The 26,871-nt window shown below is 53.6% G+C and overlaps 2 protein-coding genes across 5 annotated transcripts in view; both read right to left on the reverse strand.

Annotated features, from left to right (window-relative positions):
* Nucleotides 1-412: 412 nt before the first annotated feature.
* Nucleotides 413-8,823, reverse strand: SF3A3 (splicing factor 3a subunit 3). Its single transcript, XM_055705768.1, has 17 exons — nt 8,665-8,823; nt 8,434-8,481; nt 8,263-8,315; nt 7,691-7,796; nt 7,159-7,231; nt 6,663-6,754; nt 6,141-6,223; nt 5,620-5,758; nt 5,205-5,273; nt 4,780-4,847; nt 4,318-4,425; nt 3,947-4,016; nt 3,054-3,218; nt 2,829-2,939; nt 2,288-2,378; nt 1,319-1,374; nt 413-706 (listed from the first exon to the last, which is right to left on the reverse strand). Exons 1-17 carry the CDS (start codon nt 8,758-8,760, stop codon nt 629-631), a joined length of 1,506 nt encoding a protein of 501 aa, XP_055561743.1. The 5' UTR covers nt 8,761-8,823; the 3' UTR covers nt 413-628.
* Nucleotides 8,824-16,954: 8,131 nt separating this feature from the next.
* FHL3 (four and a half LIM domains 3) overlaps nt 16,955-26,871 on the reverse strand; it is a 29,385-nt gene continuing 19,468 nt past the window's right edge. For 2 of the 4 annotated variants that reach the window (XM_055704716.1, XM_055704715.1), the window contains exons 2-6: nt 19,985-20,166; nt 19,730-19,904; nt 18,928-19,097; nt 18,574-18,760; nt 16,955-17,325 (exon numbers count right to left, since the gene is read on the reverse strand). In XM_055704716.1, coding sequence (XP_055560691.1) covers nt 17,174-17,325; nt 18,574-18,760; nt 18,928-19,097; nt 19,730-19,904; nt 19,985-20,140 — 840 coding nt within the window. In that variant the 5' untranslated portion in view covers nt 20,141-20,166 and the 3' untranslated portion in view covers nt 16,955-17,173. Of the gene's footprint in view, nt 17,326-18,573; nt 18,761-18,927; nt 19,098-19,729; nt 19,905-19,984; nt 20,170-26,871 lie in introns of all 4 variants that reach the window. The other 2 variants (XM_055704714.1, XM_027806043.2) reach the window with 1 other exon arrangement.

Raw genomic sequence — 26,871 nt, forward strand, 5'->3', positions numbered from 1 at the left:
TACCAGGTCTTTCAAGTCAACAACAGTGCTGGAGAAATTACCACAAACTGCCCACGCAGCCCAACCTAAACCAAGCTCCATTATTAATTCCCTGAAAAAAGTCCCAGTGGCCCCAGCTCCACAGGGAGGAAAAAAAGCAGCAGTGTTAAGCCAAGCAAGTTTGTTTTGCACAGAAGGCCAAAGAAAGCCACATGCTTACAGCAAAATACAGTATAGGACTGTTACTTGCTGTCAGCCCGCAATGTTCATGTGTGCTTTACAGAAAGTCAATCCTCATCATAAAAATTTCCATCAAAATGGGAATAAGAATCAATCATTTCTGACAACTGAAACTCTGTAAAAAGCATTTTAACGACTGTAATCAATCTCTTCCTTCCAGCATACAAAAGGAGACAAGTTTCTCAGCACTTCCTAAATTAAAACTGGTTTATTTTCCAGGGGTTTTTTTAATATAAAATAACATCACAAGTCTGCTTTTCACAAGGGGCTTACTAGAAAGAGATTCTATAAAGTATCCTTGAAATCTATATTCATGCACATACAAAAATCCAGAAACTGAAGAAGAATCAGGGCTGCTGCCACATCTCCACTTGCTTTCCAGAGGGTGAAATTGTTCACTTGGGAAAAGCTACAGCAACCCTTGACGTTTCAGGTCTTCATAGGTCTTCTTATTCACGACGTTCCCACTGGAATCCTCGTATTCCTCCTGGAATGGAACTAACAGTTTAGAGACACGCGGACACAGCCTGCCTCAGGCTGTACTACAGCATTTCAATCTTATCTCCAGCACCACCCGCTGAACACAACCACCCTGCCAAGAACCTCTCTACATGGAGGCACGCACCATCTACCAGCGGGCTCCATGAGAAGAGCTCAGCCAGAGTCAGAATAATTACAAGCTACACTACAGGCTGTTATGTCCCACAGGTACCTGTGTACTGTTGAAAAATTGTTTTGAGACAGAAGTTTAAGAAAAAGCATTAGTACGAGTGACCACACTTCTCACAACAGTTTCTTTTTCTTCTCACACAACAAAGATGACATTGGTACTGCAAGCCAGGGTATTAAAAGATTCTTACACAGAGGGCTGAGTCCATCCCATCAGAATTACCCTCCAGCACGGCACAAGAAGCGCTTTTCATACATCACCACTAACAGGAGCCGTGCAACCAGCAGTGTAGGCTCCCGCTTATCTCTCCAGCATGCAGAGGACCCTCTTAGACACTCTCATGACAGAGCCAGACAGGTCACGCAAGGTAATTGGGGGGTTTCCCATGTACACAGGGCTAGAGACATCCAAATACCTCCAACATCTCACCTCTGTATCAGGCTGCCATCTCTCCGAAGCCTTCTGTTGTTTCAGTTTTGCCCACACTGTAGATAAAAAGTCATACAGGATCTGAGGCCATTTCCAATGAGATACTATTTTTTAATCTAGTAAAATATACACATGATGGGGTTTTTTTCCCCCTTTTAAAATACCGTCACTTCAGCAACCCAGGAATATATCTAATATCCATTACAAATTTCTCATCCCTCTGTATGGTTTACTGAAAGGCACAGAACTAAAGCAAACAAGGCTTTAAAGTGATTATCCAGGATGGGACACAAGAGACAAAGGTCCAGAAACATTACTTCAGAGATGCAGCTCCAAAGGAACAACAGTTTTTGGGAAATCAAGGCTTTACTTGTTTGGTTTCTTCTAGGCAAGAATTAATTTACTGCCAGGAAACCACAACCTTTATCTGCTAACCTGAGTGGGGCAGATTCAAGAAACAGCCTCTGCAAGAGGTAGCCTCTCAAAACATTGGCACAGTTTAGCCGCTTTAACTTATAATCACTGTTAAGTCCCAAGTCCTGTTAAGGCTTTCAAAATCCGCTCTACCATTTCTGAAGTTTTTTTTCTGGCTTCCCCATGAACTTGTTAACAAACATCAAATGAGTAAGTTACATGGGATGATGTACCCACACTCTGCCTGAAGAAATGGTGGCCCACTGCACTTGGCTGAGATTTCATACGCAAAGCATCACAGACAAATAACTGCCAACAAATGAACACTTCGCTGGCAACCCCAGCAAGCATCTACTCCTGCAGGTATCCAACCAAGAAGACACTCTCCTTTTCAGAGCTGGGAGGGATGATCCAAGGAAGGATTATCCCACATGCACAGGGTTTCTTACCCTCTATCCTGAAACTAGTCTCTGGTCACAGAACAAGACAAATTTTTGGTCAGAGCCAATATGGGCGTTCTTATGCCACATTCCTCATTCTGCCGTCACTACTTACAGGACACTGCATCCTCAATCTGTGTGACGTTGGCAAAATGCGCAGTGTTGGGAATGCCCAGGCATCTCATTCCGTGAGCGTGTCGCCACTCCTGGGGAGAAGAGGTAAGAGGTCAGTGCATGAGAGGGAATGCCACTTCATCCACAATGCCAAAAACTACACGGCATATTAAAATCTGGACATATTGAAACAATGTAGGAATCAAAATACAAATCTACCAGTCCTAAGAACTTCCATACAAATATTTTTTCTGTATTTTACACAGTGTCAATACACTGGCAGTCAAGAGGCACTCTGCACCAATCAGACCTGGATACTGCAATTAGTGTTCAAACAAGAAAGGACTGCACAAAAACTGGCAGAAGAGATCTTAATATGCCCTACAAAATGTATAGTTCCAGTTGCATAGCCCTGCAGCATCATCCCAGACCATACATTAGAAGCTGAAGAAGTGCCACACGGGTACTCCAGTGACTCAGCTACTTACTATAAAGATTATCTGAACACAGTACTGATGTTTTTGTAGCAAAATGTTACTTACTGCAAAGTGACGCTGGAAAGCTTTGGGCCCTCGGTAGGTGTAGTTACCACAAATCTCACAATTGTAGTTGATGTTTAAACCATGTAATTTATACAACCAGTATGGGATTGGCTGTCAAGCAAAGAAAAACCAAGATGAGGACATGTGGCAAGGCAGGTTCAAATGGAAGAGCAGTGTGGAGTCAGTGAGATCTCCCGCTTTTCCAGACCTGACAATCTCAGTTACCTTGCCATCCCAACCAAGAGGCAGGTTTTTAGGATTATAAATTATTTCATTTTCTTCATCTTCACTCTCACTCTCACTGATCTGCTCTTCTTCCTCCTCCTCCCGCTCTTCCCCTGTCCGTGCTTGCTTACGCTGCACGTTCTCGTGAGTAAGGTGTCTCTGTTCCTATAGCATGAAAAAAAACAGAAGGAACTGTTCACACAACATGACAGCAACAAAGGGCGGGCAAAATCTTGCAGTGTGAAACACTTTTTCAATGTACAGAGGGAGGAGAATGGAAGACTGGTACGAAACAGAGAACTCTCATTTTACTCAGCCCAACAGCTTAAGTTTTTAGTATAACATTTCCTACTTAAAATGCATGAAAATCTTGTACTACCACTAGCACTTCCAAGATGACAAGCTAACGGCAACAGCCACCCTGCTGAAAGCTCTCACCCCAAAATGAAGCAAGGAATTAAGGCAAGCATCAAGACAGAACAAGTGAAGGTTTGCAATACCCTGAGAGTTAGCCATAAAATAGAAATTATCTACATTGATGTGCCACCTAGAAGAAGGGGAAAAAAAAAAAAAAAAAAAGGAAAAAGACAGGCCTCCCCAAGGGAACATGTCACCTCTCTACCTCGGTCTGCGACTGACACAAGATACACCTGTTCACAAAAGCCTGCCAAGTAATTACCTAATGGAAATACAAATGTAATCCACCATATCCTACTTAATGACAGAAAAAGCTATCTGCTAACATGCACTTTAAAACATTGCAACTCTGGATGTGAAAATAACTTTTCTGGGCATGCTGTCCACAAAAGCGTTGGGTACAGATATGGGTAACCTTCCAGTCACTATTTGATGGTCCTGAAATAAAAAGCTGAAAGACAAAATAAAATCCTTACCCCAAGAACTTCTACATACTCATAAATCTGAGCTTCCAGGAACGCAAGATCTTTATTTCTTTCAGTGTCTCTGGAAATAGATAAAGAAACTTTATGAAGTCCATTCCAGAACTGCAAACATCATGTATACACTGAACTTCTAAAGAGAAATTTGACTTGTACACAGCAAGAAAACAGAAACAAGTACCAAAGAGCTCTGCGCACAAACGCACAAATTCAGCTCTGATATCTTCCATTTGGTTCGGGACCATTTGGTCCAACATAAAAAGCTTCTAATACTCCAAGAATCTCTCTGTCACGACATCTACAGAATACTTCTCATCCAAGTGAAGAGAAAACCACCAACCACAGAATGACCTTTAAGAATTCACCTTTTGCTTCCTTTTGTCTTTGGATTCTTAGCAAACAAGGAAGGATCAAGTGCTTCTAGGGATTTGCCTTTAGTGCTAAAAAGTCTCTGAGCACGCTCTTCCAGAGTACTGTGGAGAAACAGGGAGAAGATGAGTCCAAACCATAGTTTTACGTTTCCCAAGAACTATTTGAATTTAGGCAACAAAATTCTAAATTTAGCTTTTAAGAGATCATGAGTTTTCCTATTATCTTTGTCTTCATTCCTTACGCCAAACTCTTCTATACAAAAGACTTCAGTACAGGACACTTCCCAAAACGGTAGATTCACAGTATCCCCTGACTGGTTCTCAGTGTTCTGTCTTTCAAACACCATTAAGGTAATTCTTGTACAATAGAGACAACAAAACAAGTATCCCATAAAGTAATGCAAGACAGGAAGACCTCAAAAACTGAAAAGGAACCATAAAAAGACAGCATCTTACCCGCCACATTTTAGTCCCAGGGCCAGTAAAGCTGATTTTAACCTGTCCAGTCCCAGGGAGGCCAATTCCTGATCAATTAAAGTAAATGGCAATAAGAGGAGCTATTAAACAAATACATTTTTATTGTATGTCCATTTTAACTCATTAAAAAAGAAAAAAACCCCAAGGAATAGCATTCAAGAAAGGTCTGTCAAGGGTGCGTCATTTCTTACTGAAAAATGAGGAATGTGACAAGCGTAACCAGATCTTTCAGGTTACATCCCCCTAATGGGAGAAATTAAGTCATCAGCATAATCAAAAGTTTTATCTAGAAAGCACAGAGCCAGAGACAAAAGCACAGCAAGTAAAATTATGAAAAGAAACAAAATGACTAAGCTTCCACCTGCTCAAAATTTAGCACTAAGCACAGAGGACTGAAAACATACCTCCCAAGAGGAAAATGCTGAGAGGTCCAGGTGGGCTCCAGCGTGAGTGAGAGCACTGCTGGTCTCTTTCTGCCAAGAAAAAACAGATGCAAGATCTTGGTGACATCCTACAACACTTCATGCAATGCAATATTCTGCCCTCGAGAAAAGCAGTTCATTTGACAGAAAAATTCTCTCACTAAAATGACCAATGGAACAACAGAAAAGATACAAAATCAGCAACCCTTAAAAAAAGGTTTGTTTCAAAGGGGTTATGTTGGTTTTCAAATTCAAGTTAGCATTAAATTGCATCTTTGTGATACACAGCTACACACCTCGCTATAAGATGTAACGTCAGTGATGACTTTACACAAATGATTCACAGAAAACCTATCACAATTACAGCAGCATTCACACGGCATTAACAACTGCTCACCGGCCAGCCAGGGAACGTTCCGTTTTCCCACTTCTTCTCAAACTCAGTTTGAATTTTCCCAAAAAGTTCATTCTGGTCCAGTAACGGTTTCACACGATCGGTGTAATCCTGCAGGTACTCAAGAAGCATTTCAAGGTACCTGGCACAGTAATCACAAGCACAGGTAGTTCAGTATCAGCCTCTAACATATTTCTCTAAGCACATCTTTGGAAAGTATTTTCCCTCTAGTACTCCAAAGGGAAGTCATCAAGATTACGAGTTTTCAACGCACAATTTCTAGATGCAGCAGTTACAAGGATAACTTAAAAGGTCTTTCCAGAGTAGAATGCAACTTCCCACATTTTTGGTGTGCTGTGTGTTTTCTCAGGGCTCAGACACATGACTGAGTTACTATAGCTCAGTGACCAGGCTTGCATGAGTTGAGTTTGACTGTTAATTATATTCTTAGCAGCTGCACATGTAAGAAGCAAATTCCTTCCCATCAACTGTCATAAAAGCAGCAGGCAGGCAAAAAGGCTCACCTCTTATATTCAGCATTTTTTCTCTCCTTGGGAATATCAAAGAGTTGGTCAAATGTGGATAAGTAAGTGATATAATCCAATTTCTAGGGACAAAAAAAGTTTTGAGTCAAGCTTTATACACATGCAGCCAAATTAACATCTAGTTTCCCACTATCAGACCAGAAGAAAAGCACTAGCTCTTGCCATTATTCTGGACTGCAGAGGCCTGGGGTCCTCCGTACACTAACACGTTGCCTCAGACACCTATTAGTCCTCGGCAGCAGCAAACAGTGGCTTTTTACAAGGCCCTCATCACATTAATGACAGAGCGATCAACTCAAGAGAGCAAAAGAGGAGAGTTGAGACACAGCATTCAGAATTCAGATGCTGTCAAGCAGTATGTGCAACAAAGTGACTTCAACACTGCTACTTGGAAATAAATTTACCTATGTAAGGACCCCCACCCCCAAATAACCATGAACCAACCAAAGAAAAACCCTGGCCTTAAGCACTGAAGCTGCCCAGACACATACAGCCATTTACCTCTGACGATTTTAGATTAATGTACTTGAGGTAACAGTCATGCAGATCTAAGTATCGTCCATATCCTTCTTCGTCTGTGAACTCCACCAGATCTATAGGAAAGATCACAAAGAGCTTTACTATGAGCTTAATCTCCTCTATTTGTTATACATATGCTTTAGAACTTGAAAAGGATTAACTGTGGACTAATCTATGCTTCAGGAAGATGCTGACAATGCAAGTGAGATATTCAGTGACCAGGCAACTGAGAGCTTCTCTCCGTAGGCACAGCAGAATGTTCCTCAAAAGGAGCACCACTACTGTGCAATATTCCAGGGGCTGCAGTTCAGAAGAATTTAAATGACAAAAGGAACAATTTTCAGAAGTCATTTAGTAAAAGGGAGGTGGAACTCTGAAATGTGCAAAACAGATCAAATAACTCATTAAATAATACCTCAAGCAAGCACCATGTTTTCACTTAAACTGACTAGCCTCAGAAAAAAACCTACAAACTTACTTTGAGCTTCTTCACTCGGGTTATCTCTGGCCTTCAACAGTTCCTCAAACTCCACTGACATCGGAACACAGATCTTCAAGTACAGACAAAAGTTATAGAAAAAATGGTTACTTCAGCTAATGTCCTAGAATAATTAATATCAAATCACGATAGGTTGCATCAAGAAAACTGCTAACTGAAAGGTATCCAAGCACTTCTTCACCATGCACCAACAAAAAAAGTCTGATTTTAGCCAGCATGAAATAGGCAAGACCAAAGGCCAGCGCAGCAGCAGAACACTGAGCTAACACACAACAAGCAGAGAGCATGGTCAGCATCTTGCATCTTCCCCTATTCACACGACTCTCACAGGAGCCCGTCTCTGAAGCACCACCTAACCTCCAACACCTTCTGTTCTCAAGTGACATTTTAGTGTACTTAATACTGGTATATTACGGCAATTAAACTGGGGGGGAAAAACCCCAGTCTATTATAGGGATGAGGCCAAACAGACCACAAACCACTTATTCTTACCAAGCAGATAACTACTCACCTCATTTGGGTGCTTCCGGTGAAATTCCTTAATTTGTTTCAATCTGTTGTAGAATTCTGCAAATTCATTTGGCCCTGAAATGGCACTGAGTTCTTCCTTCCGTAAGCTGTGCGTTCAAGAAAACAGACAGATTAGAAGTGGAAAGGAAAACACGTTGGCTGCGTTTTGGTCACACAAAGCTCCAGTAAGACTGGCTGCAAACCTCACAAGGTCACATCAGATCTCACAGTCTGCCTGGTTTACGGTTGGAGGCTGAGGGTCATATCTCCCACTGAACACACCGTAGCCTCCACTTAGAAACCTTCAAGGCAACTCAGGTCCTCCCCCCAGGACTTACAAAAAAAAAAAAGAACAAAAGGTGTATACATAGCATGTACGTGTCCAACATGCAACATGGCTCCTGCTCTAGCATGTTTAGTCTCCAAAATTTGATTTCTGGTGTTGCACGCCAGTGTTACTGCCCATATATTTACAGCTGACTTAAAAAAGCCCGCCAAGTCCTTTGTCCGCAGAAGGTGCCCAGCAGATGCTCCGCTGCACACACTGGACGGGGTGTTTGTGTCAGCACTTACCCGTCCTTGTCGTCGTACAGGTCTCTCAGGTTGCCGCTCACCTCCATGTACCTCTGAAGAACAGAAAAGAGCCCCAGACGCCCAGGGACGTTACCGCGGTGAGACCCGCTGGCTCCGGCAGCACCGGGCAGAGGCCAGGCCCACCCCGCTCCCCCGGCCCCCTGCACTCACGTCCTGCATGGCCCGTGTCCGGTGGTCCGAGTTGATCTGGTCGCGGAGCTGTGGGGAGAGGAGCGGGGGACGGGGGGGAGGGAGGGAGAAGGGGAACGGGATTAGCGTGGAGCGGGATTAGCGCGGAGCGGGGGCGGCGCGGAGCGGGGCTGGCGCAGGCCCGGGGTTGGCGCAGGCCCGGCGCCCAGACGCACGCACGCACGCCCGCCCTCCCCGCGGCCCCGGACGCACCGTAGACTTCTTGGTGAGCATCTCCTTCACCATCACGTCCATGAGCCGCTCCCGCTCCTCGTGATAACGCCGCTGCTGCTCCAGGATCGTCTCCATCCTCCCGCCCGCCGCCGCTGCCGTTGCCCGCCGCCCGCTTCCGGTCCTGCCTGCGCCCCGCCGGAAGGCCCCTGCCCGGCTCGTGTCCCGCCAGAAGGTTCCGGCCCGGCCCGCGGCCCGGCGCGGAGGTTCCGGCCCGGCGGCGGCGCTCGGCTGCGGAGCGGAGTGACCAGGCCCGGTGCCCAGTGCCCGATGCCGGGACGGAGGGGCCAGGCCCGGTGCCCGGTGCCCGGTGCCGTGCCCGGTGCCGGGGTGGAGGTGTCACGACCGGGGCTGGCAGCGGCTCGGCCGGAGCCGCCAAGGGGCCGCCGGCAGGAGGCGGCTGTGGCCTGGCCGTGCTCGTGCGGCCCGGAGCCGCCTCAGGCTCCTCTCGGTCCCGCCGGGCACCCTCAGGACGAGCCCCGGGCGTCAGGGCCCGGCACGGGCCTGGCTCGCTGCGCGGCGGCGCCGTGCTGCCGGCTCGGCCCCCAGGCCCCGCCAGCCCCGCGGCTCCGAGCGGAACCCTCCGGAGACTGGGGGCATCCACCTGGCTCTGACAAACCGGCCCGGTGCCACCGGGAGCTGCCCAGGCAGAGCCGCAGCATGAAGTGACAGCTGGTGGCCCTGGCATGGCCCTGCTGCACTCAGCCATGGTGGTGGCATGTGCCACCTCTGCACAGATGCCACATGGCTGCAGAGGGGCCCGCGGAGATCTGAAAGCAGCCTCTCTGCAGATGGGGAGCTGGGGAGAAGGGGGTTCTGCCGCCAGCATCTCCCCCCTCACACAAATAACCTGCACTGCAGCTTTGGGCACAGCGTCACGGCTCAGGCTGCAGCCTGACGGTGCACCCAAAGGAGCAGCTCGATTTTTACTGTCCCATCTGCCCGCTGAAGAAAACAGCAGTGGGACTGAGGCCAGCAGGAGAGGGATCTCAGTGCAAGAGCAGCTGCTGGAGGACATGACAGGCCTGAAGACCACAGTGGTAGCCACCCAGCACGCTGCAGCCATGGCGGCAGGGCCAGAGGAGGGTAGGAAGGCAGGGCTCTGGCCAAAGCCCACATCAGAGGAGGCCTGAGGAGCTGGAGGCCCCCGAAGCACGTCCCTGGCATTTCTGTGGCCTCAGCTGCAAGTGGCTAGTCTTTCTGTTGCCAGGGAGAGACAGATCATTGTGTAAGTGCTGGAAAAGCAACAACAAAACCAAAGGTGCTGACAGCATGACCTGGACAGAATCTGGGCACTGGAGCCGCAGAGGGTCTTGCAAAGCTCCCCAGCACCCCTTTTCCCACCATTTCCACAAGTCCTGTTATTAACAGGCTCAGTGTCCTGCTGTGGCCTAGCTCTGGCAGCACACCCTGTGCCCCTTGCTGCTGAGGCCACAGGGCCATGCTGGCCGGGACCCTGGAGCCCCATCCAGGTGGGTGTGCATGGACCGTCCTCCGCTCTGCTGCTGGACGACTCCGCCACAGAGCGTGGCTCCCGGGGGCAGTGGCCAGGGGAGAGGGTGTCTCACTGGGAGCCTGTGTGTGTCAGCCCGGGCATAGGGGACTGGTAGCAGCAGTGCTCAGGACCCCCCTTGCCTCACAGGTGCCCCTTGCTCTCCAACACAGGGCCAGGCCCTGGAGTCGTTTGTCCACTCTGCAGGAGGGGACACGAGTCTGATAGTCAAGAGAGAAAAGGGGCTGGAGAGAGGACCCCAGCAAGGGGCAGGCAGACCCCTGTGGGCAGGAGCAGGGCTGGATCCCCGCGCACGGGGCTGGCTGCAGGCACAAGGCCCTCTGCAGACATCTTTCAGCAGAGAAAAGGGTTGCCACTGTGGCAACTGCTTACGCTTCCTAGTCTAAATCCGAGTGAAGGAGAGAGTCGTGTTGTATGAGGCCATTAGCTTAAATTATACTCGCGTAGTTAGCAGTCACCAAGAAAATGCTGTTTAATGAAAGCAGCTGGGCTCCGCGCTGCCCAGGCCGGCAGAGAGCTGGGGTGGGTGAGCAGCAGTTGCTGCCGGGAAAGGAGGGGAAGCCTCTTGCCCGGGAGAGCTGTGACACCGCACAGCCCAGCCTGCCTGCCAGCAGTCCTGCCTGTCCCCCTGTGGCAGCGGCTGGACTCTGGCACCACAGCAGCCCAGCCTGGCCCCACTGGTGGGGGGGGGTCTGCAGGCAGGAGCCCTGCTGGCGGCTGCCTTCCAAGCCCCTCCGGGCCTGCCCGCAGCTCTCCCCAGCACTGACCGTACCTGGTGGCACAGGCTGCCCCAAGATGCTGGTGCTGGGTTTGGGATCAGGTCTGGCCCCAGCCTTGGAGGCACAACGACTGCCCAGAAGCAACAGCAAAGTGAAGGCAAAGTTGAAGGCAAGAGGCACTTTTGAAGCCATTCCCATCTCTGCAGACAGCAGCCTCGGGGCGATCGAGGAGTAGGAAAGGGGCTGGGCTGGTGTCAGAAGGTGGGAGAGGGGGGAATGGGAGAGGAAAAAGTCAAATAGATATCCAAAAGTCCTGTTTTGAACACTGCTAGAGCGGCTGCTTTCCGTAGTATCGTGTGTGCACTCTGAAGCAGCCTTGGCATCTCCGGGAAACTCAGCACAGCGTTCGGCCTGGCAGCACGAGTGCCTGAAGCCCACCTACCCATGGACCGCTGCTCCGAAACTCACCCCTACGCTGCGTGCAAGCGTGGGGCATGTAGACAACACCCCCACCAACACCTCCAGCCCGCACAGCACCCCTCAGCCATGCACCCACATGCTGCCCCCGCAGACCTGCGCCCTTCCCCTCTGCCACCGCATCGCTGCCCAGCGTACGCAGCAAGGGCAGGGAAAGCAGGAAGGTGCACTTAGAAGTCTGTGTCATGGCTTTAATTAGCCTTATCAAAATGGTTATGAGCTTGCTTACGTAAACATTCACGCTGCGCGTTCTAGGACCCGTCTGGAAGCAGAAGGCAGTCCTCATCAGGGCCCCAGCAGGCCGGCCTTTCGGGGAGCGCCGCTCTGCAGGGCTTGCCTGGGGACAGGGCGGGCAGCACGCGCATCCAGCCCATGCAGCACCGGGCGCTGGGCGCCGAGGCAGAGGGTGCCGTGACTCTGAGCTACCTGCAGGCCTGCCGCCACCGTGGCTTCCTGAGGAACCTCCGGAGCCCCAGGGAGCCGGACAGAGCTCGCAGGCAGGCTCGCTTAGCCCTGACACAGTTGTTATCCACAGCATGTGGCTTGTAACATCACCTACAGCTGGGCCTGAGGGGAGGGCTGGATGCAGGGCAGGGAGGGACCGCCCAGGCTTGGCACCGCGGGGTGTCCCTGTCACCTGCGCCAATCGCAGCCCCATGGCCAGCACCCTGCACCCACCCCGGTAGAAGCCCCTGTGCCCCTGCAGCCAGGGGACAAAGCCTTCCCCAGCCCATGCAGGTGGCATGCCAGCGGCTGGCGGAGTGACAGGCTCCAGCAGCTTCATCCCATCATGAATCAGAGTCCAAACTGGAACATGCCTGAAGGAAACAAGCCTGTAGGATTGGGCGCGCACCCTCGCTGCCTCTCCCGGCTCAGAGCTGTTGCCCTTGGTACCTGGGAAGTGCAGACGTTTGTGGCCTGACAGGCTTTCAACAACATGACTGTGCTTGAGTGACACGATCCTGGTGGAAGTCCTCCCACAGAAACTGTGGCTGCAACCTTCCACTTTCACTTGGATTTTAATTGCCTTCTTCAGATCCACCCTAAATGCCAAGGAGGGATCATGCCAGTGCCTTGCCCCCACTTTGCCAAGTGCAAAGCTATAATTAAATTTTAACTTGCAAATAAATTATTCATATTTTTCTACCAAGCATGATAAATTATTTAAGCCAAAAGCAACAACAAAAAAATTTGGCCTAATTATGGCAGACAAACATGATCCTGCCCTGGGAAAAGCCAATTCACGGAGGAAAGAATGATACTGAAGGTAAGAATATTGTCTTTAATTACTCTCTTGCACTACAGGCTGCCCCAAAGTACGTCATTTCTTCCTCATGAATGCCTGTCTAAAAATAAAAACGGAGATAAGATTCTGAACTTAGTGTTCTTCCATTTCCCCTTGCATGAAACTTCATCCCTGGAAAGGGAAAGAGTTGAAACCTAGCAGTGTCACATCCAGCCACATGGCCTCTTTATTTTGGGCCGCTGGCATTAGCAGGGTTGAGGTGGATCAAGACCAGCCAGAGCGTGGCCTCCCTCCTCCTCACCCCAGGAATGGCAGCACACCCGGGAGAAGCTTGCTCCGGTGGGAGAAGCTTGCTCCGGGAGGCGATGTTCCATGCCGGGGCAGCCCCTGCAGCCCCTCGGTGCCTCCTGCTGCAGCAGCAGCCTTTGTGCTGGTGGCTGTGGGATTTCTCGTGATTTTTCTGGAAGGAAAAGTGGGATTATGGGAGGAAAAATACTTGTGCTGAGCTACCGCACCTTCCCCTCCTCCCTGTGACCTTCACTAGGTGCTGCCCTGGCTGGGTGGGGACAGAGGGACAATGAAAAAAGGCCCGGGGGAGCATTCATGGGATGCCTGCAGGGTTCAGCCTGCCTATAACTGCATCCCTACCTCCTGATCCTGGGACAAGGGAGAGCTGTTCACCCTTCGGCACCGGCTCTCCCACTAGCCCTGGGACCTGCCTGAGCCTCCCCACTGGTCACCCAGGGGGACGCAGGAGCAGCCTGGGCAGGTCCCTGCCTGGTTTGGGGAGCTGGACATCACCGGCACAGCAACCTGAGCGCTGCCTGAACCCGTGTGCAGCCACAGCTGGAAAAGGGGCCAGTGCCAGCAGCCAGCTGGGAGCTAAGTTAGCTCTTCCCTCCCGCCTGGCCGCAGGCAGCAGCAGGCAGAGCCAGGCAGCTCCCGTCAACTCTGGGCCACCGGCACACGGCTGTACCCGACGCACCAGTGGCTCAGCTTTCCTCCAGGGGAACCTCTGGCTGGAAAGAGAACAAACCCCTGGGAGCCAAGCTGCTGCCTGCGGTGAGCCTGAGCCAGGGGCAGCCACGTCGGTCCCCAGCGGGGAAGCACCCGGCGCGGGCACCGCTGCACGGCTGGCAGCGAGCAGCCATCGTCACCGCTGAGCTAATGCTTCTGGTGGCCTGGGCTGGGACACAAGGCTGCTTCCAGGCACCAGGGAGCATCGGGTCCCTGTCCCCATCCCTGCACCAGCAAGCCCACGGCAGGGCTCCGCTCCCAGCCCAGCACTTCCCCTGGTGCAGGGCAAGCAGCCCCTTGGGGACACCTCGCCGGGGCCAGTGCAGGCTCTGCCCGTGGGGGCCGCAGATCCAGCTCCCGATCCCACCCTGGTGGAGCAGGCGAGCACGGCTCGGGCATGTGTGGTTATTGCTGGGGCCTGTTTCTACACCCCCAGCGCTGCCCTGGCCCCCTAGCCGGTTCTCCTGCTCCCACCTCACCCCAAGCAGCAGCCCAGCCCTGCCCCCCACCCCCCCACCCCCAGTTTGCCTGTACTTAACAATATTTTCATGACTGCTTTAGATCCACTCTGGGAGTCTCGGGGGGATGGTTGTGCATGACATCACCCTCCCCCTCCTGTAAATCAGGCACTGGGCCATGCACAGCCATGACCCATTCATGACAGGGATAAAATCCAGATGTTCCAGCACTACGTGCAGCTGGGTCGTTTCCTTTTTTGGCTAAAAACGTGAGGCTCTGGAGGCTGGCTGCAAGAGGAGCCCGGGGGCCCTTTGTACAGAATCCTTCTGTGGTTAATCCCTGGAAACAGCGCAGCAGGAACAAGGGTTTGTGGTGCTTCTGCTGCAGGACGGGCTTGGCTGGAAACCTCCAGGGCCAGAGCGGCAGCAAAACCAGAGCCCAGGTCACAGGGCAGCAACAGCAACAAAAATCTCACTTGAAAAACCCCGTCAGCTGCCAGAGCAGGAGCCTGCGATGGAGCCAGGAACGTGCACACACAGAGCCGGTGCCATGGTGCCACATGGGCTGTGCCGGTGGTGCCACCGCTGCAGCACCCGCGGGAGCCGAGCCGCCATGTGGGGCACGAAGGGGCGCTGGGGGCCGGGGCAGGCAAGCCCAGGGGAAGTCGTGGCAGCTGTTAGTAAATGTAAAGGAATCTGTGGAAAATAGTTTCAGATGTTAGGGGAATAAATGGCTCCCCAGCTGATAAAAGTGAGTAACGAGCACGCACGGCTTTGGGGAAGGCTGCCAGGAGAGTGCTGCTACCCCGACTCCAGACTACAGCAACTGCCCCACTAACCCTCCTCCCCAGAGCCTACGTGCGCGGACCGGGCAGTGCGTATCGCAGGGGAAGGAAGCTCGTCCGCACAGTGGGATACGATTCAGTATCGCAGCGATCCAGACCAGCTCCCGCAGCAGCGCAGCATCCTGGCTACTGCTGAGCCCGGCGGCATGGCTCCCGTGTGGCCCCTGCTCAGCCCCGTGCTGCAGGACAGCCCAGGCAGACAGCGGGCACGGACGGGCAGGCAGCCCTGGCACCAGGCACCCGCTGCAGCCCCACAGCAAGAGGCAGCGGCTGCTCCCTGCCATCCTGCACGGGGCTGGTACAGCTGATGCTGGGCATGTGGCTTGGGGAGGGGGAGGCACGAGCGCGGTGGGGATCGGCCGCCCCCAGTGCAGGTTTAGGAGCCAGGACAAGTCTGACGAGTGGAGCAGCAACACCGATTCAGCCAGCACTCTGCCCTGTGCCTGCTGTTCGAGAAACACATGAGAGCGAGCATCACTAAAACGGTTTATTATATAAAGCCGTAGGAAATACACAGGAGGCTGAGGTTTAGGACACTTCCTTCTAGAGACTGCTCCAAGCTCCTCAGAATAGCAAACACACAAACTCTGATTTTCCTGCATCAAAGCTTTCAAACAACGGTTCAACAAGGATCTGAATACAGAGTTAAAAACACTTCAACATGCATAACATTTTCTGTTCCTAAGTAAAGCTGGGGGGGGGGGGGGGCGGGGGGGGCTAGCCCCTTCATCCTGCAGTTGGTTACAAAATGACAGATATCATGACAAAAGAGTACAAAAGGAGAAAAAAAAAACCAAAAACACACAAGAAGATGCTTTCAGAAAAGCACGTGGCCATCTAAGCAGGAAAGCAGGGTCAGCAGAAGTGCCCCAGCAAGGTGAGCGAAAGGGATGTAGAGCCAGGGCAGGGGGGGCCCGGGCAGGGCCCAGGGCTGGCTCAGCCCCCGGGCAAGGACGGCTCCAGCCCTCGCCTGAGTCTGGGATGGCTCAAGACGTTCTATTTTGCCCGCACAGGGACTTGGGAGATGCAAAGCCCCTCCTCAGGGCAGCCCAGGTGCCACCTCTGCTTTGCTGGGACACAGCGAGGCAGGAGCGTGGCTGGGGGGAGCCGCCACCCCCTGCCCACCGCAGTGGCAGGGGACGGCCTTGGCAGGAGCAAGTTGTGGACACCCTGAACGTCCCCCTGTCCCCCTCGGCTGACCTCCTGTGCTCCCGCAGACCCTCCCTTCCTGTGGGCAGCACTCCCCTCCCCGAACTAATGGAGGGTCTTCCGACCGCCTCGGGAAGGCAGCTCCTGTCCAAAGCCCTCGGTGCTCTCACCCTTCTCTGGGCCTCAGCCAGGCACATCACAGGGGGGACCACCAGTGGGCCGACAGCCACCGGGCTCCAGCTCAGACACACAGGGGCAGATGTGGGAGATGGGAGCACAGATGGACAAGAACGGGCCAGGGAGTTGGGGAGCATGGGGACAGAACGCCCCGTACCTGCGAGTGATTTGAGCTCCTCATCCACATCTGAGTGAGAGCACCTCTACGGAGATGTGCAGAGCAAAGGGTCTGGCCCACAAACGGTGACGTGGCTACAGAAATCCAGAGGTGGATCCCATCAGGCAGGACATACGCTCTTCTTGGCCACACTCCAGCCTGGTGTCCCCAAAAGGGGCAGAGAGCCCTTCATGCCCAGGTCACCACAGACCAGCCGCACGTACGGAAAGGCTGTGCTGCAAAGCCAGCCGCTACACAGGCCAGCACGGCCAAGCTGCACGCACCAGGAGCTGCTGCTGCCTTGTATCACACAGAGCAAGGGAAGCACATGGGCAAAAGAGAAAAGTCAGCACTGTGCCAGGGGGAGCAAATACATGCTGCCAGCGTGCAGGTCCAGCAGCCCAATGCTGAAGCTGCTGCGACTGCCCTTTGCTTGGCTGGGGCCCTGGGCTTAGCTCATGCCTGGTCAGGCAGGAAGCAAAAGGAAAGAGTAAATTATGGGGGGTCTTGAAGCTCCTTTTTCAACTTTATTTAGCTTTGACTCTGCACAGAGCCATAGCATAGCGTACTCTAGCCTTCAGGGAGGGGCACAGGAATCCCCTGCACACACCGTGGTTTGGGGTCAGCCCCCATCTCCTGTGCCTCGTGCCCTGCCCTGAGATGTTGTTGGGGTGTCTGGCACAAAGACCCTGAAGAATAGAGAAAGCCCCTGCCCCACGGTGTCCTTAGAGGCTCATAGGTCGCTGCTGCAGTCGCGGCACAGGATCTCATCGTTGTCAGGGATGAAGCCTTTCCCGACCAGCGAGGTGTTGCAGCGGGCACAGTTAAAGCAATTATGGTGCCAGTGACGGTCCTCAAAGGAGACGTATTTACCACCGCCAAAGCCTACAGGAGGGACAGAGTGCAGCATTAGAACCCCTGGGGAAACTGGGACGAGCCTCCCGCACAGACCGAGTCTTTGCCTGCTCATCTCCAAGTCAGGTCTTCAGACGCAGCGCTGCACCGTGGCACCCAGACCCCCCCCCAGCATCAAATACATGTGAAATACCAATCTCCACTCTTGTGGGGAGAAGAGGACCAAAATGATTTCAAAAAAATTTCAGATTTTGCAGGGTTGAGATTCTCGGACCAGAATCACCATTTTCCCCCCAGAGGGAAGCAGGGAGTGGAGCTGCACCGTCACAGCGAATGAGGGGGCTGCCAGGAGCAGCTCTTCCAAAGGACAGTGCTAGTGAAATCCTGGGAAGAGCCGTCCTGCCACCAGCCCAGGCTCCTGCAGAGGCTCCACGGGCAGCTTCCTTCCTCTGCCGGCAGTGGCTGGACTTGTGGGCTGTGACCCGCTTCTCCCCGGGACTGCGCCAAACTGATAAGGAGCAGACGGGAAGCAGGGTGCCCATGAGCTGCCCTGTCCTCAGCCAGAGTCATCCTCTGAGTCACCAGCTGATTCACGGCTTTGCCTGCCTTCCCAGCAGCAAGACACAAGTTGCAAATGGAAAGGTCAAGTGGGGGAGGACAAGGAGGGAAGACCCTCTCAAGGGTTTCTGCAGAAAAGGACCCCCTGCTTCCCCTGTCTTAGGCAGGTACGACAGGCCCAGACTCCCCTGCAGCAGCAGCTGCTTCCGCTGTGGCTGGAAGTCTCTGGCTTTCCCAGTCTGTGAGCAATCTTTCCGCGGGACCCGGCAACCAGCCTCACGGCAAGCTAGAGACATGAGATCATGCTGTGAGGGGTTGTTTTGGGAGCCTTTACCCCTCGGCAGAGGGAACTCCTCCCAAGGGGTGCAGTTCACCGCTTTGAAAGATGCAGGCGAAGGGACAGAAGTGGCCCTAGGACCACCGCAACAAAGAGATCCTCCCTCAGGGGGTTCCTTGGAAAGCAGCCGCAGTTGTTTCTGCAGGGGACATGCCTGAGGGCACCTTGCACTCCCCAGCATTTGTCCCCGGGAGGCCTGAAGTGCCTGGAGACACTTGAGCAAGCCTGTATGGTGGGGATATGTACGAGCATCGAGCATCATATGGGCCTGGGTCACACAAGGGCAGCCTCCCCCGGAGAAGTCACTGCATGTCTGGAAGCAGAGGGCGTAGGTCATGCCTTGCCCTGCAGAAGCGCCCCATAACCAGGGCTGTTCCGCTCACCTGTGATGGGCTTTGTGCAGGCGCTGCACTTCTTGGCATAGAGGTTCCCAAAGCACTTGATACAGTATGGGTTGTCATCCTGGGAGGTGAACTGCTGGCCAGCCAGGGGTGTCTTGCAGCCTGTGCAGACGAAACACTCCTTGTGCCATGGCTCATCCCGGTAAGTCACTCCTCCCTTGGTCAGGGTCTGCAGGAAGAGACCCCACACTGGTGACACACAGGCATGGGGAAAGGGGCTGCAGCGCATGACCAGCAGCTGGCTGGGGTGCTGCTGCCTGACCCCTTCTCTGGTGGGGCTCAGACGGGACTGAGGTCACAGAACTCAGGGGCTTCGGGCTGTCAGGCCAGACGTACCTTTTTGCAACGAGTGCAGCGAGGAGCGAACTTGCTCTCATAACAGGGGACACAGTAATAATCCTTCTTGTCTGGGATGAAGGATCGTGACCCGATGGGCTGCTGGCAGCTGCTGCATATGAAGCAATGCTCATGCCAGGTTTGTCCGTTGTACTCCAGCTTACGGGATCCTGCAGAGAGAGCCCTTCACAGTGATGGGAGGGAGCAGCACATGCAGGGGACACAGGAGGCTGTGCAGGATAAACTGCAGCCCTGCACACTCGGCACTGTCCCTGCCCTCCCCGTGGCAGTGCAGGGCTGTGAGCAGCTGGAGAGGGGCCCCAGGCCCACCCCACAGCTGCCAGAGGAGGGCTGCAGGAACATGTTCCCAGCACTGGCACACAGGCCATGGCAGAGATGCCTGTTGTAACCTACATCTGAAGATGGTGCCAGAATGGCCAAGCAAAGACACGCCTTTGCCTCAGGCCATCTCCAGAGACGCTCACACACCTTCAGTCATTCCTTCTCTCCTTGTCAGCACACACCAGAAAATGCCCAGGAAACCCTTTGTTATCTCCTCCCCAGCTCACTTCCCCGTGAAAAAGGGGAACAGAAAGACAGGGCTGCTGTGGTGATTGCAGCTGGGGATCCTGCTGCCTCGCCAGCCAAGCACAGTGTCCAGTCCACTCTGTACAGTGACAGAGGGGCAGGAGGGCAGAAATTCAGTTCTCTTCCTTGCTGCCCTAGTGCTGGACCCTGCAGCCCTGGCTGACGGTGCTGGGACCCGGAAAGAACTGCAGTGCTCAAGTCTGCCTGTTCCTACCTGGCATGACTGTCTTCTCACAGGCAATGCATTTGGAGGAGAACTCGCTGCAGTAGCAGTCATTGCACAGCAGCTCCTCGCCTTGGCAGGTGAACGGCTCGTCGGCCAGAGAACGGTCACAGCGGAAGCAACGAAAGCAGTGCTCGTGGTAATGGCGATCCTCGTAGTACAGCTCCTGGGGAGAACAGCCAAGATGAGGAGTGGACTGATCACCCCAGGGAACCACCCTGCCCGGCCGCGGGGTCCCGTACTCACTCTGCAGTCGTGGCTGATCAGCTCTTTGCACTCATCACAGGTGTTGGCAAAGTGGGCATCGTAGCAGGGGATGCAGTACGGGCCATTGTCCATCTGGATGTACTTGCGCCCATACAAGGACTCCTTGCAGTTGTCGCAGTCAAAGCACTCTGTCATGGTGCCAGTCTGAGGGCCTCCTTCACCTGCTACGAGATCAGCGGAGATGCTGGGTCAGTATCAGCTTACGCTGCCTGCGATGTCCCCGCACAGCCCGGCCGCCTCCAGACGGCAGGGACCGCGAATCCCTGCGCTGAGCCAACAAACAGCCGCTCTCAGGGAAGGACACAGACCTGAGCTGCGGCGCCTGCTCTGTGCCTGTACGCGCTGCCAGAACAGCTGCGCACGTTCAGGGCCTGGGACGAGTCTTCCTTCAGGTTTACACTCAGGTTCAACAGTTGGAGCACTCAGGCACCACTCTGAGAAACTAGGCACGTAAGCACGCAGTTGAGCTTCTCCCTGCCTGCCTCCCTGCCAGGAAGCAAAGCATTTATGATGACCAAAAGAATTTTTTTGCATGAAAAGTTTTGATTTGGCACCGAAAGCAGGACCATGCACACACTGTGGGTGCACATCCCCTGTCACATCAGAGCGCCAGCCACCTTGAGGGAGACCCGTCTACCAAGCAGCCCTTCAGAGACCCACGCTCAGCCACCAGCATGGCCCTGGACCCACGGCAAGATCCCTCCTGATGGCCTCCGAGCTGATGCTCTGCCTGATAGGGCTCTCGGCGTTCCAGATTCTGGAACCTCTCCAGAGCTTTAAAGCAGCTGCTCCACAGGGAAGCAGGAATCAGGCACCCCGTGCTGTGCCTCGCTGCGCAGCCACAGCCCAGCAAACCCTTCTGCACATGTTGCTCTAACTGCAAACACTCTGCAGGGAGAAAGCGCTGGTGAGGGTGGGGGTTTTACAAGGAACAGAGGGGTCAGGGATTTGCACGCAGATCAGACATCTCTTGTTGCCCCTCGTCTCCCTCTCAGATGAGAGGTTTGTGGAACTATTTCCCTTTCTTTGGAGCACTAACTCCAGAACAAGAGTATCCTCCTCCTGTTTGGTTTAACCTGGTTATTCCTAAATATGGAGTTTTCCACTTGCGGAATCACACCCTTTTTTAATACGGGTCGCTATCAAGTGTGGACAAGCCCATGGAATTACATCTCAGCAGTCAGCTGTGGAGTGTGGCACGCTGCAGTTTTCTTAATGAACCCACCCACTCCAGAAAGCGCTCTTATGGCTCAACCAACAGTTTAGCACTTCGTGGGGCAGGGGCTCCCCCCAGCCCCTGTGCCCCCCCCCCCCCCCCCCCCCCCGCGCCTCCCGTATGCCGAAGGCAGCCTCCAGGGCAGGAGCGGATCCAGACAGCTCTGACTCAGGGCAGTGAGCTTCCCAGGGCTATTCTTGGTCAAGCCACACAGCTCCCAGCTGTTGTCAAGCCTGGTATGTGCCGATAGGGTTGCCGGTGAATAAATCCAGTGTTCCCACATGGCTACGTGACCCACAGAGGGGGAACAAAGTCCCTTTTCAGACACTCTCGTTACCCAGCTGCCGCCCCGGCCGTTGCCTGCTCTGCTGACCGCTCTGTGCCCTCCAGCACGGCAGGCTGGTGCGTGCGGCTGCGGCTCTGTGGCGTGTCCCTGCGAGCAGCACGGCCTTGGGGCCACCGCTCTGCTCAGCCTGGCCTCTGGAGCCCCAGCCAGCAGCCCCAGACCGGCTGCGGGCTGGGCCAGGCAATTTCCAGTCTGTTACTGGAGACGAGGCAGGCGCTCGGGGTGGCTGGCACAGGCGGGCTGGATGGGTGCCAGGGCGCCAAACTGAGCCCGCTGCCACAGCTCTGCCCCCAGCCTGGGCTGGCCCCCCAGCACCCCCTTCCTCTGGGGCACCCCACGAGGTGCTCACCCGACTGGACAGCAGCTCCCATGCCCCCAGCACCCCGCACGGCTCCTGGCCGCTGCTCACCCACCACCTCCTCCTCTGCCACCCCACACGCCTTCGCTCTCTGAAGCCACCCGGGACCTTTCTCTCTGGCAAAGAATGAAAAATCAAATTAATAACCCTCCTCCTCCCAGCCCTGTTGAAGGGAACTTTCCAAGGTGTGTCTGTAATAAAAGGGCCTCTAATTAGCACTCCTGCCCCGGGAGCACGATACCGCCAGAGCAGGGAGCTGCCATGTTTGCTCAATGGGCTGCACTTTATCTCTGGGGTCCTGTAACCGGGGTCAGAGGACATCAGAAAACGCGAGGGAAGGAAAAACAACTGGAATGGAGAAGCTTTGGGTTTTACTGGTGACATGGACTCAGCCTCTCGAGCGCTGCTGCCCCTGCCCCTCTGTGAGCCCCGGTCCCCAAACTCAAAACAAGGGGCAGCATTTTGCCGTGTCGTAGGGGCAGGAGGTGGGCAGGATCAACCCACCACAGACTGCTGGGGGCTCTCACCCCCCTCAACCACAAGGCACCCCAACAGGGCAGGTGCTGCTGCCCGGAGTGTGCGCTGTGCCCCGGCCCCACGTGCCCCCTCAGGACCCAGTGCCAGCAAACCACAGAGCTACGGGGTGCGAGCACCAGCGCCACAGCGAGCGCTCGGGGCCAGAGCAAGCCCTGCTCCCCTGGGGCAGCTGAGCTATCACCATGACCGAAAGAGGGATTAAAAAAAAAAAATAATTAAGCAACAGGAACATTTCAATCCCAGCTGGTGTTTGCCACCCAGGCCCCTGGCAGTGCCAGCCCTCCTCTCCCACTCCTGAGCCCACCGGGCTCGCCCCGGCTGGAGCTGCGGGCCGTGGGTGCTGTGCAGCGCTGCTTGCACCGCAGGTGCGCGTCACGCAGCAACCGCCGAAGGGGAAATGAAAACCATATAAACCCTCTGAAAATGACGGACCCAGGAAGACCCTAAAGCAGCGTGCCGTGCTTGCCTCCGCTTTCAGTAGGTTCTCCCCAAAGTCCTCCTGTGCCTGCTGGGCCAGCCAGGCTCCTGCTCTCTGCCAGCCAGAGCGGGCTAGCAGCCAGACAGGCGGCCAGCGGAGCAAGTCCCAGGAGCATCACGCAGCCCAGGCTGCTATGACAGCATACGGGATCAGGCTGCGCTGCCTCTTCCACAGAAAAAAGAACGGGCCCAGGAAGTTTGCTCAGGATTATTTGCATTAGATAAGCTGTTTGCTCGCTTTGTTCTGGTCTCACAGGCAGTGCTGGGGAGGGGTGGCAGAGCCCTGTGCAACGCCAAAGTAAATCCTGCATCTTCGTCCCTGAGGGTATGGCACTGCTGGAGACCAAGTTCATGGAGAAAAGGAAGATGAGACAAAAGAAACAGAGTAAACTAAATCGTACAAAAGCCCACAATTATTGCTGTCTTTGTAATGGGGAACCTGGAAATTGCCTCTGTTCTTGAAGAAAGGAGGTGAAGTTTTAAAATGTGTTAAAAAAAACCCTTTAATTGAGGCTCAGATTTAGAAGGCGCAATATAGGCAGTCACTATGCGTGCTAATTAGCACGTGCTCATACTCTGCAGACTGCACCACCCTGTAAACATTAGGTGCGCGCTAGGCTGATGTAAGTAATGCCTTCAAATCCTAAACAAGGTGTTGCCCTAAAATGATGGGATTCCAGTTGCAAAGCGAGTGTTTGCTTGCCCATTACCAGGTGGCTGCGGTCCCTGTGGGACAAGGCTCACTGAGGCAGGTCCCTTGTCCGTGGGGATGGTGGAGCTGGATGTGGGGTGTTCTCTCAGCTGTCTCTCTGGCTGTCTGAGGGCAAAAACAAACAACAGATCTATGCCTGCCAGCTGCCGACCCTTTCCCTTCGACCGATAGTTGTGCTCAGGGAGGAAGGGAAGTTCAGTTCCTCTCCTGTACCCATGAACAAACAGTTTTGGGAACAAGAGCTTCTCTTGCAAACAACATTTAAAGTGCTCCAGGATGCAAATCTGATCAGTCTGGAACTGAGCTCAGAATAGCTTCATGTATGAGAAAGGTCAGCAATTTGTCAAGGACACACAGCAGAGTCCACTTTCTAATTAGAGAGTAACATGCACCTAACACCACCCCGGTGTCATTGTCCACAGCAACTGCAGCAGATGGCTTAGCAACAGCCCAGGAGATTATTACATTAATTCTAGTGTTGATAAACTGGGGACCTATTACGCAAAGGAGGCAGCACAGACTGTCCACAGCCCGGCTTTCTGCTGCACACAAGCACTTCAGAGCTTAACCAGCCTCTTGAGACGACTCCTGCTACAAGGAACTGCTTCAGCGAGAGGTCTCATGTATATGGTGAACCTATAACCCCGTGTAACTTCACACCAGTTTGTTTTTCGTTGTCAGCTCACAACCAGCTGCTCCACGAAGTGATCCTAGAGCAACCCATATGGCTATTCCTAGGGAAACACTTAATCTTTCCAGGACACAGGAATAGACCTGCCTTTGATGGTCTGTCAGGTTCCTGCCTATTCTCACCTTCCCTGGGCTGCTCTGAGCACGCTTGTGGCAGTTGCAGTTCACACCTAAACAGAAACGTAGAAAAGCAAGCACAGCCTCGCCGGGAGAGGTGAGCTTTCCCCATGTAAGGATGAAACCACCCAGGGACAAGGGGCTGGAAGACCATCCTCAACGTGCTTCCCAGTCAGAAGAGGAGAAGAACGCTTTTTGTTCCTGTTGGCTTTCCAGAACCATTATGGGTCCTGGAATCTGCATGAAATTGTTTCTGCCTGCTACCAACCCTAAAAAGGGAAACCAGCTGCTTGCTCTGAGGAGCAGCTCCAGCTCCTCCGTTACTCTGGGAGCATTTTCAGTCCATATTTCCTGACCAGCATCTGCGGATGCGCCCAGGGTCCCTGCATGGCATGGCCAGCCTGGGCTCTCCGGGGGCAGGGCAGCCAGCTCCCTGGGGACAATGCGGGTTTCTCTGCACCTCCTCACACCACTGCCCCTGCCTGCACCCTCTCGCTCTGCTCCCAAAGCCACGAGCGCGGCTGCAGACCTGGCACAGTGGGAACATCCTCCATCTGTTGTTAAAGGAGATCCTGCTTTGGGGCCAGAGGCTGGAGGCAGCTTTCCAGAAAGGGGCTGAGTGTTTCATCAGGGTAACCCAACCAGACCCAGCCTGCACCCAGCACCCTCAGGAGCTGTGTTGCATCAAGCACCCGCCTGCTCCCAGCACCACTGAGTCACTTCCTGCCCATGGAGCTCACCTCCGAGCCGCCGTCCTGCCCCAGCCTCCCCACCGACAGCTCAGCAGCCTCCAGTATGAAGGTCCTCACTGGGCCCATCAGCTCAGCCACAGAGCTCACCCGGCAGCTCCCCCCTCACCAGCACAACGGGAGGATGCTGCAGGTCATTCCTTGAACACGCAGGGGAAATCTGGTTCTTACAGTCAGCCTCGGAGGCAGGAGGCAAGTGAATCGGCTGGGTGTACAGCCACGCAGCCCCCACCTGCAGCACTGGGACATTGCGCTTACACCTGTGCACGTCCTGAGAAGCTGCACTGCAGTCATATCCCCAAGCACGGGCAGATCATCCTCCTGCCCAGAGCAGTCATGGGCTGCTCTGGGCTCTGCGACACATTTAGCAAAATGGTTGGCACAGTTGTAAGGAAACACCCTGCATTTCAAGTGAAGTAAGTGCTGTCAGAATCACCCTTGCTCAGCAAAGTAGGCAGCTTCCTGCAAATGGCCACAACTTTTGAAGGAAGAAGTAGCAGAAACTGTTAAAGCATCTGACAAATCACAAGGTAGACCTGGATCGTTGCACGACTTTAATAGTCTTAGAATGGCAATTTAAGGGTTTCCTAATGTTCAGAAGGGATCTCTGAGGTGCCCTCAGTCCAAAGAATGAAACCACATTGCATGGACTCCTCCTGACAGCTCTGCATATAGATCAAGATAGTCCTAAAAGCACAAGTGTCCCACAGATGTCCAATCTTACCCTTAAATTCAGAAAATCTCAGCTGATGCCAGCCCATAACCTGCCCAGAGGTGCCCTGCACTGTTTGTACATCTGTGACACAGACATCACACCTGGTCCAAGGTGAGCAATGGCAAATGGCTGCAGTGCAGGGCACGGCCACCACTGCTGGGCTGAGCTCACATGAGGTCCTGGCAGTGCAGGCAGAGTCACAGGCATGCCAAAGGCGAGCAGTGCCTTCGCACACAGCACTGCCTGCATGGAGCAAAAGGGTTCCAGGAGGGTGCTGCTGAGGGCAGGTACAAGGAACCCAGTCCTACCCAAAAGCAGCTTCCCACAGAGAGAAGAGGCTGAAGAGTGAGGTTACAAGTGCAATGAGAGCACTGGAGGACCTAACAGAGACAAAGCCCAACTCTGCAAGTGCCGTAAGAGGTGCCCTTGCCTCACACACAGGATGAGAGACAGGAAGCATCTTTATCACTTTAAACATTAGTGACATGGCACAATGTGTACGCTAATACTTATTTTCTATATCAGCACTATTCTACAGAGGAGGTGGTGATGGGATGCATCTCCAGGAGGCCAGGCTCACTTTCATGCTTTCTTGTAAACACCAGCAATGCTGATTTTGGGAGGAAAATGACCTCTGCTGCCTGGTCTTAAGTACCTGCTGAATTCAGCCAGACTAGATATATTCAAAAGATCTGGAAAGCAGCAATGATTTTTTTAAAGTTTAATTCAAATTTTCTGAATTACCATGAATCATTGGCCAGGTTTCTCAGGCAAGCCAACAAACCCTAGAGAGACAGTACACAGAGTCAGCTCCCCACACACGGAAATAGCTTCGTCCTGCAGACTCACCAGTAGACATGGCTCGGTCTGCAAGACACCTCAGCACCCCCTGGCCATGAGTGGTCCTGCCTGTGGACTGGGGATGTGGGGCTGTTGGGAAGTTCAGGGT

This window comes from Falco cherrug, chromosome 3 (genome assembly GCF_023634085.1).
Source record: "Falco cherrug isolate bFalChe1 chromosome 3, bFalChe1.pri, whole genome shotgun sequence".
Taxonomy (NCBI): domain Eukaryota; kingdom Metazoa; phylum Chordata; class Aves; order Falconiformes; family Falconidae; genus Falco; species Falco cherrug.